At 41.7% G+C, this 12,733-nt stretch overlaps 1 protein-coding gene across 1 annotated transcript in view; it reads left to right on the top strand.

Annotated features, from left to right (window-relative positions):
- The first annotated feature begins 4,150 nt into the window (after positions 1-4,150).
- Positions 4,151-12,733, top strand: part of arb2a (ARB2 cotranscriptional regulator A) — a 90,399-nt gene continuing 81,816 nt past the window's right edge. The window contains exon 1 of the mRNA XM_083912857.1: positions 4,151-4,365. Within this exon, the coding sequence (XP_083768983.1) occupies positions 4,162-4,365 (204 nt within the window). The 5' untranslated portion in view covers positions 4,151-4,161. The remainder of the gene's footprint in view (positions 4,366-12,733) is intronic.

The raw sequence follows: 12,733 nt of genomic DNA, 5'->3' as shown, positions 1-12,733 counted from the left end.
GTCATATTTATATTGCAGCCTCATATATGTATTTTTTAATATATTTTTCTCCATACCGTGCAGATAGTAAAGAGCATTTGGCTTTTCAAAGAGCTGCACAATGTTGCATGTGGGGAGATGAGGCGATGACAGAAGAAGGGCTTCATCGGGATGATGAGACAAGGCGAGGGTTTCCTTAGCAGCGGCAGCCTTTGTTGTGCTATCTGGTGTGGGACAGGCCGACAAAGAAGCGCTAAGGAGCGTCCGGAGCGGGGTGATGGGGGTCGGGTTGCCCCCCCTTAGAGGGGTCGGGGCGACCCTCTTGACCGCTGGCCCCAGGGCAGGGACTCAGTGTGGTGGTGGCACAGGGGCACCCACAGGGCATGGGAAGAGACTTAGCCTGCATACTGCAGCAGAAAGACAAGACTGACCCAACGCTAGAGGACCGTGTGTGTGTATGTGTTTCATTTGAGACGGTGTGTGTGTATAGGACAAAGGCAAAGTGACCCAATGTTAGCAATGTGTGAGAGAGAGATTTAGTGGTATAAAAAGCTGGGTGACCCAAGGTTTGGGGTGTGCATTTGTGTAAGTTTCACACTTTGACAGCACATCACAACACAAAGATCAGATTTAGCAGGTGTATCCAGTGTGTGCGCATATGTTGGAGAGACTTAACAGTTAGCTTGAAATCACAAAGACCGAATGACCTCACTCTACAAGGGTGTATGGAGAGATTTAGCTGTCACGAAACAACACAAAGACCAGGAAGATGAACATTAGCTCTGTGGGAGAAATTAGTTCTGTTGGATTTGGGGTAAGCGTTCACATTGTGCTAATTTGAATATCATGTTTTTTCCCTAAAACATTTGTGTTTTTAGAGATATGTTTGATATATACAATTAGACCATCACAGTTACAAATCAAAGCTATCATATTTAATGTTTTTTTTCACAACATATAAGAATCAACTTTATTATAGAGCATTGTTCTAATTTAAAAAAAAAAAAAAAAGATTTGTTGTGCTCCATAAGCACCAGACTCCTTGTTTGTGTACATATGGTTGATGGAGAAAAGAATAAGAGGAGGAAGTGTCTGGACAGGGTGAGCAGTGTTGTCCTGACACCAAGACAGACCTCTTAGTGTTCAAATAAATGATGGTTTCCGACATCGAGGTGAACTTGGTGGCCCTGCTCTTCCAGACTAAGTATGCCGACAACACTGGTTGCCTTTACAGCAATGTTCTTCTGGGTGACTGGACAGCTGAAAGGGTTAGCACTGTTAGCTCAGATAGGTGTGTTAGTCTGTCCAAAGGAAAGGCCATAGGCTATAGGCCACTCAGGGTTGGCATAAGGACGCTAAAGGCTAGGAGCCGGACCACTCGAGGTTACCGATAGTATGCCTAAGGCCAGCAAGGGTTATTGACTAGTAAGGGTTAGGGTGAGAGCACTGAAGACTAAACATGGTTGTAGGCCACTCGGGGTTAGCATCAGAACAAGTGGGTCAGTGTTGCTAAACCATTAACTTTTGGCCTTGTGAACCGGGATTAGGTAAAAGGAGGAATGCAGACAAAGTGATGTGATGGTGGTTAAGCGCATGAAGCTTTTTCCCGTTTGTTTTTATTTCTGTAATTTTGTCCTACTTTATGTTGGAACTATGTGAACAGTGCAGTGTACTTTTTTATATAATTTTTTTGTTTACACATATGCATTTTATTTATCAGTATTGAATGTATTTATTTAAAATTGTATCTTGTTTTTGTGACGTTGCTGGCATAGGCTGAACTGGTCTTGTCAGTTATTTTATCAGGCTGCCACCAGTGGGCAGTGGCACAAAGCTGGTGTGGATCTGGTTAGACTACATCCCTCTGTCTCTCCTTCCTTCTCCAACTGTCTTTGTCTTATCATTTTTATCCATCTATCTATATCTCTCCTGTGTCTCCCTCTGTCTCTTAGGCTCTGTCCACTCCTCGCCCGCTCCTATTTCTTTTTCATCCAGCAATCCATCTGTCTGAATGCGCGCTTGTGTGTCTGAACTTCTGTATTTGTGTGCAAATGTCTCTGTGATGTCTGCAGGCTGAATTAAGTCTCCCTAATAGATCCTCATCCATTACCTCTCCAACTTGCCTTTTTGTTCTGTGCATATACACGCACAGACTAATAAAAATCCAGGTTTGGCGAAACATCATATACCTAGAATTTGCATATAAACTATAACGTGGACATGGAGTTTTTTAAGTCATAAATCACTTGCTAAATTACCATAAAACTTCCTGTTGGAGCTTGTTGGAGTAAAACACAAAACTTTATTTCATCATCATGCAGATGCTATTGTGTAGCAGAAAATTATTTAAAGCTGAAATGATAATTTTTAGTTTTTAGTTTTTATAATTTTTTTTGTTATAATGTATGTAATAAATTTTAATTTAGAACACATACTTTAAATATAATTTAAATCTAATTTGAACATGCCCAATTTTCTTTTCATTTGAAACGTTTCCTTAAATATATTATCGCTATCTTATTTTTTTATTTATTAATAATAACTTTTACATTACAAATATGTCCAGCGAGGGAAGAAGAACCTTGTCTGAATCTGAAAGGGAGTGAGAATAAAACTAATTTTATAATCTGAATAAGTGAGAAAGTGTCATTTTGCTGTTGTCAACACACGGCAGGTGCTAAGGGAAGAGGGTGTGTGGCAGGTTTGATGTCGATGGGCACAGGAGGGACACACACTCATGCTGCGTCAACGGAAGACAAGCACATTGTGTTAACACTTATTAAGAAAGAGGAGACGTGCAGCCTTGAAGAGACAGTGTGTGTGTGATGGCGATTTGCAGAGGAAGCTGAGCGACGCTCCCTCTCTCCCATTTCACATCTCCTAAAGGTCTTTTTGTCAACACTGATGTCTTTCGTACGCCTTAGTGTGTATATATGTGTATTTGCACTGGCGTATACCCATAAGTTTGAGTCTTGGGGTGTGAGTATGTGCATCACAATGGGGGTTGTGTGTGAAAAGCATCACCAAAGTGAAACAGGAATCCATCCATTTCCTGCTTTAGTTTCAGAGTGCTTGGGACAATAAACACAGTTAATTAAAATGGCTTCAAAGTTGAAGAAGTCACCAAGGGCTACAAGAAAACTTCCGTTTCTCCACAACACAATTTCCTTCTGTCATTCTGTCTTATTTCAAATGTTTACGTTTTTTAATTTTTATTTTCCTTTTTTGGCACTTTGAAGAAGTACACTGAATATGATTAATATTAATTCAAATAATTTCATGTGAAAACATCCTCAGCTTTTTAAAAAAATGTTAGTATAGTGCTGTCTATAGAAGTTAAGAGTCCTGGACACACATAATGCACAAACACAGATACGTATGCAGTTGCGGCTAACTCTTTTGTTGAGTGATGCTGGGATCGATTGGGTTTGATATTAAGTGACACATGGCCTTTGGAGTCACTAAATGCTACTCACTGACTGAAACCACCGGCACTGAATTCCAATCCCCCAGTTACTCCTCAAGCTTGTCCCTACAGTGACACTCTCTCCTCTGTCTCTTTCTCTGCCATTTATTTCAGTCTGGATTTGCGTCATTCTCCCAGTCGCCTCACAATTTGCGTGTTGTTACGGTATTATTTGTTCTTAGATATCAATGGCCGAGCTCTTTCCTAAACAACATGAGCCCCATATCAGACGTAGACTGAGAAGAAAAGTTCCTAAGCTTCAATGCAGCAGAGATTATCATGGGGTGTTATATCAGCTTTTTTCTGCAAGTGGAAAAAACAACAACAAACAAGTTTAAAAAAAACTGTGAGTTATTCTGTCTGTAGGTTTAGTAAGGATTATATAGGCATTTTCAAATGTAACAACAAAAAATCTTGATGCATATTGGGAATTAAAAAAGAAAATAATACACTCCCTTGATGCTTGTATAATATCACATTTTCTACAGATCTCTCTCACACACATCTCCTGTTCCTCTCACACACATCTCATGCTCTTTATATATATATACTGTGTACATAGGTATTGTTATATTTTACTATATGAGTGAAATTAATGGATATATTAAATATCAGAAATGCTAAATACATAATATGAGCAGTATCTGATATAGACGATGCTGATGCCGGCACTGATACACACACTTTCTTATCTGTTTTAGGAGGGCTACGGTGTGATGGTACTCAACCCCAACGAGAACTACCTGGAGGTGGAGAAGCAAGCCATGTCCTCTCCCCTGCCCTCTCCTACTGAACCCTTGGATGAACCTGCTGAAAAGAGGGAACGCAAAGATGAGAAAGAGGGCAAAAAGAAGAGAGAATTTTACGAGAAGTATCGTAACCCACAGAAGGAGACAGAGACTGAACGGATCCCTATACGGGTAAGTCATTGAGGGAAGGAGAGAGGGAGGAGAGATAGAAAAAGGAAGGCAGGAAGGAAGTGTTCGGAGAGCCGCTGCAGAGGGACAGAAGGCTAGATGTTCGTCAAAAACAGACATGTTGGAGGAGGTGGACAGAGTGACAGTTTAGGGTCGTGGGAGGAGGTTGGAGAAGAGACGTAGGTGAGAAAACGGGAGGGAGGAATTTGGGAAAGTTTTCGGTTAAGACAAAAGTGGCAAAAAGGTGCGGGGAGGAGAAAAGTGGGAGGCGGCTAGCTGAAGAAGCTAGGGAAGGAAAGGTTAGGTAACAAGGGAGGATGGGAGGCAGAGGAAGAAAGAGAGGCTCTTGTGTGGTCAGCCTGTGTGTGAAGAGGTTGGCCGTGCTCCAGTCGCCTCTCAGTGAGCAAGTGTTAACCACATGGCTACCTCCCTCTCTCCCTGTTCCTCTGCCTCTTTTCCTCTCTCTTTTTCACTTTCAGATGGTGGGCTGGTCAGTGCAGCTCTAGCCCTTCACTCTTGTTGACCGCTGGGATTATTATCTCCCTAACACACACTCTGCAAACACAGTGCAGAATTCTTATCATGCTATGCTGACCGTACACCCACTAATCATTCACACACACACACACACACACACACACACACACACACACACACACACACACACACACACACACACACACACACACACACACACACACACACACACACTGTATGCGCATACACCTATCTTGGCCTTACCCTTTGAATACATGTAATTCCATTGTGAAAATAAAAAAACAGGCAAAGTAATGCGAAATTAGAAAAACGTTGTCCTCTTCATAGATGTCTTTTGTTTCACTTAAACACTTAAACTCTGTTGGGGTTTAGACATTATTGATAACTTTCTTAAAAGCTCTCATTCAGTAAGATTTTAAAGATTAGGGGCACATCCATTGTGCTGGGCTTTATCCCATCAGGGTTCCATATGAGAAGAGCGTCCTCGTTGATTATCTGTATCTTACTTTGGTTGATGGCAGAAGCATCACAGAGGTGTGTGTGTGTGTGTGTGTGTGTGTGTGTGTGTGTGTGTGTGTGTGTGTGTGTGTGTGTGTGTGTGTGTGTGTGTGTGTGTGTGTGTGTGTGTGTGTGTGTGTGTGTGTGTGTGTGTGTGTGTGTGTGTGTGTGTGTGTGTGTGTGTGTGTGTGTGTGTGTGGGAAAGAGAGAAATACGCCTGTCTCTGGTGTCTGACAAGAGATAGATCTGCTATGGGACTAACAGCCGTGTATGAGCTGTCAACGGGTGTTTTTTCTCACCCCCCTGGCAGTACCTTTACACACACTCTAATAAGGGATAATTAGCCGCAGTTCTATATCACTCTATCGCCAAGCATTATAGCATATTCCCAAGCATACAACTGGTGAACTTACTGTAAATTATTTGAAATTAAACTCTTCTTGTAAACAATCTATCATGTTGTTCACACACACACACATGCATGCGTGTTGTAATTTTGTCGAACATTCATTGATAGGAATGTGTATTAAATACTTTTATTATGAGGGGGTAACTTGAATGGTTCACATATCACATATTGATCTAGTTTTTGCTATTTCTCTTCTTGAACCTATACATATTTAATCTCTTCTCCTCCCCTTCCTCTTGACTTAAATCTTTAACACTCAGTAACGTTAGCAGTGTGAGACCGTTAACACAGTCCCAACCAAGGTTCCCCTATCCTACGAGTAAGTTTGCAATATTATTCACATCTTGATATTGGGCTCAGCTTGCTTACCCCATGCCTGCATAATGCATGGTGGACAGGGTCAGATGCATTGAGACAAGGGCGGTATGCAGCAGTGGTGTGTCTTTTTGAGACTGCAGTATCTCAGAAATACTGTGCAGTTTAACAGTCTTGGCTTTTCAACTCCATGAGATGGAAGTCAGAAAAGACATCATAGTGAGTAACCAAAGAAAATATCACACTGGTTCAATGTCTTGTCAAGTGACTTTGCTGTTTGATATAAGCTAGCACACTGATAATTGATCTAGCAGTCCACACCAGTGCAGTATCCAGTGTTGTGGCATTTTTTAAACGGCGAGATGTATTTTAAAAATAAAGCTTTCTGTATCTGTTTTTTCAGACCAGTTGGCTAATACAAAATTATCCTCATTAACAAGAAAAGTAGAGGTCATGTAAAATGTGTAGATTTTCCAGCTAAATACACTTGTCCTTAGATGCAGAGATTGCAAGACTTGGGATAAAGATTAATGAGTGAGCAGGTTGGCTCTGTGTTGTTGCCCCTTGAATTTTGACCTTTGACACAGAAGTCAGCAGGATGTTAGTGTGTATGACCTCGCCTCCATCGTCCACGCCTCCGCCTGAACTGCTTTACTCTCCACTGTTCTGCCTTTGTCCGCCCTAGAGTAAGCTGTCACACGCACGCACACACACACGCACGCACATTAACACACATGCAGATATGCAAAGGCACGCACATACCAACAGACAAAAGAGTAAAGGAGGTGGAAAAAGAACTAAGGTTTTGACATTTGTGTGCATGTGTGCGTGTGTGTATCCTTCTCATTCACCTCTGTTCGTCGGCGTGGGTGGTGGATCAAATCAAACCTCTTTAGCAGGGCTGTTTTTATCTTTTTCTACAGCACCCACACAAGACACGGGCCCTCACACACATGCAGACACACACACACACACACACACACACACACACACACACACACACACACACACAAACCTTTATTCACTACACCTCACACTCTAACTCCCGCTGAACTCCCAGACCACCTGCACACAGGCATTCGGAAACATTCAAATATATCTACCTCTTCTCCTTATTTCATAATGAAATCCAACATTACGCAAAAAATACCATAAGCTTGAATAACTACCCGTCTTTACCACCTAAAATTACATTGCACATCACCCAATACTGGCACACACACCTACACATACACACACTAGCCCTCTGATAGAGTTGAGTTGATTAATACGCTTCCTTACACACTTTAATAAGCTCTTAACTGCTTTTAGGATTCTTACTTTTTCGCCTTGGGTTCATAGTGTGCAACCTTTCAACCTTATCTAATCCCTCTCCTCTCCTCCAGATCACACACTACTAGGCCATGTTTAGGGGGATGTTGGTGGAGGAGGGAGAGAGAAAAAGAGGACAGAGAGAGGGATGGAAGGATAGAAAGTCTGATCGTAGGGATGCTGATGAGGATGGGAGGGGTAGGGGGGGGGCTCTCTTAGCACTTTGCCATATAGAAGTTTGGGAGTTCACTTTACTCTGAATTTTAGCAGTAATCCAGTTAGCTATTTTCTGTCAGCCAAGCGGAGGAATGGCAGGAACAAAAGGCACATTCATGGGCTTAAGAAGCTTCCAAAGAGTTCACCCAAGGCTGGCTGGCTGGGATTAGGCCAGCAGGCCCTGGAAAGAAGAAGAGGAAAAAAAGAGCAAAGGGGACAAAAAACAGAGCTTCGCCTTTCTTTAAGCACCACTTATTTTTTTGTAAATGACTGGAATACTTTTCTATCTTTCTCTCTTAGTTTTAAAAAATACTTTTCCTTATAGCATCTCACATTGTAGATTGTTCAGAGATAGACAGACAGAGAGGCCGTCATTCCAATGGCATTTTGAAGTAGCAAATGAGGCTATTCCTTCTGTTCTTTTTCGTTATTTGTTATATTCAGCGTCAGTGCAACTCCAAGAAGGAGATCTGTATGATTATGACTGGTGGACGTCGAATAATTTCACTATGACATTGCTCTGCTTTTCTCTACAATATTTCATTCGTCACAATCATACCACAATGGAGGAAAAATATTGGGGCTCTCCAGTGGGCTAGTGTTTCCATTTAAGGCATTGTTTAATTCCCTTGTGTTACACCATTGTTTACCTCTCATCATGGTTAGAGCTGATACCTCTTAAGGTTACGATATAAGATTATTTTATTACATTGATTTTTGGGGCTTTTATTTTGCATATCATGCCCTTTTAGTTTATATGCAGGACCCTTTGGAGTATCGGGATCAATTTCTTGGTGAAGAGGTCTTGTACTGTGTCATACTGATCTGTCTTCTGTTGTGGATTGTACGGAGTATGTTTCCTAAAGGAAGGAGCATCCATTATTTAGCCTCTGCCTCTCCAAGACCCATTATTCCCAGCTGCAGCTGTCCACAGGGGCTGGCTGAGATCCTTGTCCTTGTCTGTGTTTAGCAGATGATGTCCTGTTTCCCCATGTTCACACTGTAGTACAAAAAGTCCTGAGGTTTCACTAAAGCACACACACACACACACACACACACACACACACACACACACACACACACACACACACACACACACAGTAGGACTTGATTATGAACATTAAGACATGGACACACAAGCACACACACTGGTAATTGTATTTGACATGGTGCTACAGTGTTTCTCTATGGGACTGAGTTTTGCTCTTTGTCACCTTCACCCCTTTGCCCCAGTCTCTGGCCCACAAGCAATTATACAGACAGGGTTTATTTGACCTTTGACTTGTGGTCGTGCCAAGAAGTAAGGCTCAGCATATCCAAGGACAGGTAGGGACTTGATTAACCTCTGAACTGGGTCAGAGGAGAGGTCAATAAACGGGGCTAGAGGGCTGCTCACCTGCTTGCTGCAGAGGACAAATTGGCTAGATGCCATCTTTGTATTTGGGTGTGTATTTCTTTGGGAGTGTGGCAGAGATAAATAATTGATCTGTGTGCATGTGTACCTGTCTTTAAGAGCTAAGTTTTCATGTTTGAGGCCACAGTACAAGCACACTGATGTGTGTCATTTTTTTATATACAGGTTTATGTAATTGTGTTTGAATTTATTAAAGTTTCAAACGGGAGTCAACGTGTTAGATTTTGTTCTTGTTAGTTTGCGAGCATTTCTGTAATGTGTAGTACATAAAATATGTGTGTGTACACATACCTGTGTTTGTGTGTTTGCTCAAGGCAGAACCAATGAAGCCGGTCTCAGATCCCTGCTCCCAATCTTCTAGTCAGGTCAACCATCAAACACATCCATCCTGCCCTCCCTCACACCTCCCCAACCACTGAGGTCCCTTTCTCTCTCCCCTTCTCTTTCTCTCTCTGCACACAACCCTGTTGTGGATACAGGCTGACCCGAATAAAGACATACACACGCATACACAGACACATACACACAAACACAGCACCTCAGGGTCATCCTGGAACAAACACAGCCTTGTCTGCCTGCCCGCTCTCCTTTGCCTTATGTCAATTAATGGCTCGCAGTAATTTCACCTGACAATCTGGGCGGCAGTGCGAGGCTAGCCGAGATGTCACAGCGATGACCTTTCTGGCCCGCAGCTGCTCTTTTCTAATAAAGAATCTCACAAACCCACAGCAACTTCCTTTGTACTTTGTTAATGAGTTATTGATTTGAAACAATGCCCTGGCAAATATTGTCGGAGCAGACTGAACCCACCAAGGTCATGCTATTTCATTGTATACAGTCTGAGCACGCTAATCTGCACGTGGGACGACATGGACGCTATAGTTTTTCTCCTTCCTCCCTCTCTCTCTCCCTCACTTTCTCTCTCCTCATACTGTATATCCCTTCATTGCAAAGTCAAATAACACACCTACACATTAGTTTCTCTCTCTCGCTCTCACTCTCTTCCACGCATGCACAGTCCCCCCCCCCCCTCTTGTTAGTCTGGCACACGTTTTTTAAATTTTTTTTATCCTCATTCTTGCTTTTCCCTGTCTCTTTTTCACATCATTATATTCCCAACTCTCCATAGGTACTATACCTGCTAATTACCCACAATGCCACAGTCATTATTTTCCCATCCTTGCTGCTAATTTGCTCCATACCTTCCTTTCCCCCATTCTAGCAGAACCATCAGCTCCCAGACAGCTTCTAGCTAACTTCGGCTCTCTGTCGGCCCCTAAAAGAGAGTAAAGAAAGAAACAAAGACGAGAAGAAAGAAAAAAAGGGAAAGAGATGGCGAAGGAGTACCCGTCCCTGAGATTGATTAGAATGCAATTGCAAACAGGTGTCGTTGAGGTCCACTTTTTAATTGTGTGCACAGAGACATGTACGCAACCACGCACGCACAAACAAACAAACACAAACTAACTTACACTAATACCCTCTTTGCTATTACCAAACATGTAATTATGTAAATTGCTTATTTAATATTCAATCAGTAGGCCAAATGAAAATAATCTGTACTGAACAGGACATATTAAAGGGTATAATGACTGGGGCTGCAGGTGGGTTTACCCAATGTGTGGCCTGAGTGCAGTCAGAGTTTGTGTGTGTGAAAGCTCTGAAGTAATTTGTTTTTACCTCTTCCTTTACAGGAAGGAACTCTCAAACAATATTGTTGTGTGATGTGGGTTTACAATACTTGTAGTTGTACTTTAGCTCTAACCCCTTGAAATACTTATTGTCATTTTTGCAAGATTGAAACCAGCACTGCCTGAGCATTAGAGTCCAAACCCAATAAAGTTGTTTAGGGATCCCGTGACACTGTCCTGACACTTCTGGCTCCCAATGAAAAGTTTCTGAGTGTAAAAAGTATAATGGCTCTTATCCACTAGATTCCTTCCGGTCCACACTGCTCACCATCTACCGACTTGAGATTCCAGCTTCCTAAGAAGTTTTCTGAGGTCCTATGTGTTTAGATGAGGAGGAGGAGACGAAGGGAGGTGCAGGGAGGTCTGAAGTGGTTGTTTGTCAAGAGTGTGTTGATGTTGTTAGATTCATTGTTTCCTGTGTTGGTCAGACATTGGGTTTTTGTTGGCGTTGGGGCTGTTATTCTGGCTGCAGCGCACTCCTCTCCTCCGCTCTTCTCTCCCTGCTTCTCATTACAGTGAATAAACATAGGGCAAGTATTGGACCGGACAACTTTTGAAGAAACAAGAAATTGTGTGTGTACGGTCTTTGCAATTATGTGTGGTTCTGGAAAGGAGTATCAGCTGTTATTGTGTAAGTATTGGAAAGAGATAAATTGGACAAATTCTTAAAACTAGACAATTTTAAGCCAACACTTTCAACAAAGGAGTAACAGTTTGACAGATGGTTCTCTCGACAAGACCAAAGTTATCTGCATTTACTGTTGATGTGTACTGAGTTACCACCAAAGTACATCAAGTCTCAAATAGCACTTGCTGGCCTAGCATACAGCTGAAGCAGAGAGCACTCAAAGTCACAGAGGGAGTAGTATAAAGTATAGCCTAACTGCACTATATATACTAGAGTCCTAGTTCTGTGTTACACTCCCTACTGTTTTGTGCACTTTATTCATTGTTTTAATTTATTTTTTCCAATCAACCTGTTTTGATTGCACCGTTTTTGTGAGTTATTTTCCCCCATGTGAGGTTAGAAACAATTACATTGTGTGAGATGATTTGCTTCAAGTGTGAATGATCTTTGAGGAATGGAACATTTAACTGACTAATTTACTTGGTGTACATTGTGTTGTTGTGATGCATGATGTCAATGGTTTTGTGTTGAGCTACATAAAACATGGAACGATTAGCTAGTCTTACAAGTGTTTAGTTGGACACTAGATAGTGGTAGTATTATACAAATGTAAAATTCAGGTCAATATGCCCTTTCAGCATATTTTTTGAGCATGCAGTGCCTTTGAGGTTATTCTAGAGAGTATTCTGGACAGTATTTAGAACAGATAAAAAAATATGTGATTGATTTCCAATTAATCGCGAGTTAACTGTGGACAATCATTGGATTAATTGCGATGGAATATTTGTATCGATTGACAGCCCATATAAACATACACTGTATATATACCCAGTCCTAGGAACAGCTAAGATACTGGGCAGAACTCTGAGGCTTGCAGGCCTCTGTTAGAGGACCTGAGGTTAAAGGAGAAAGACCACCCAGTATGGGGCAAGTGGGGAGTTTTAATTTTTTTTTTACAGAAACCAATATTGAACTATAGGAAGCTGTCTGTAGTGGAGTCCATGGTGACTAAAAATAAATTGACATTAGTTCTGTTAGTATATACATAGCTGTGTATGTTACATATGTAATATGTTCAGGAATTCCAAATCCAGAGTTGGGGGAGTCTGTCAAACTCTTTCTGTTAGACACAGAGATATGCCATATACATTATATCTCCTTTTCTCAAGCTCTCTCCACCATTTTATTTATTTTGATAGTAGTTAGCTGTCAGCATCTGGAGACTTTCCAGTCTTGAGAATGTCTAGGGTGCAGATTTGTGTTTTATATTCTCTTGGGGGGATAGTATGGATCACTATATAAAACACACACACACACACACACACACACACACAAACTGCATGCACCCTCAAATGTCCCTTGACACTCGTGGCTGAAGGATGTTGGCAACA

The sequence above is a fragment of the Echiichthys vipera genome (assembly GCF_963691815.1).
Source record: "Echiichthys vipera genome assembly, chromosome: 4".
Lineage (NCBI taxonomy): Eukaryota > Metazoa > Chordata > Actinopteri > Perciformes > Trachinidae > Echiichthys > Echiichthys vipera.
Note: the sequence above shows the minus strand (reverse complement) of the source record. Positions and strands in the feature narration are given on the sequence as shown.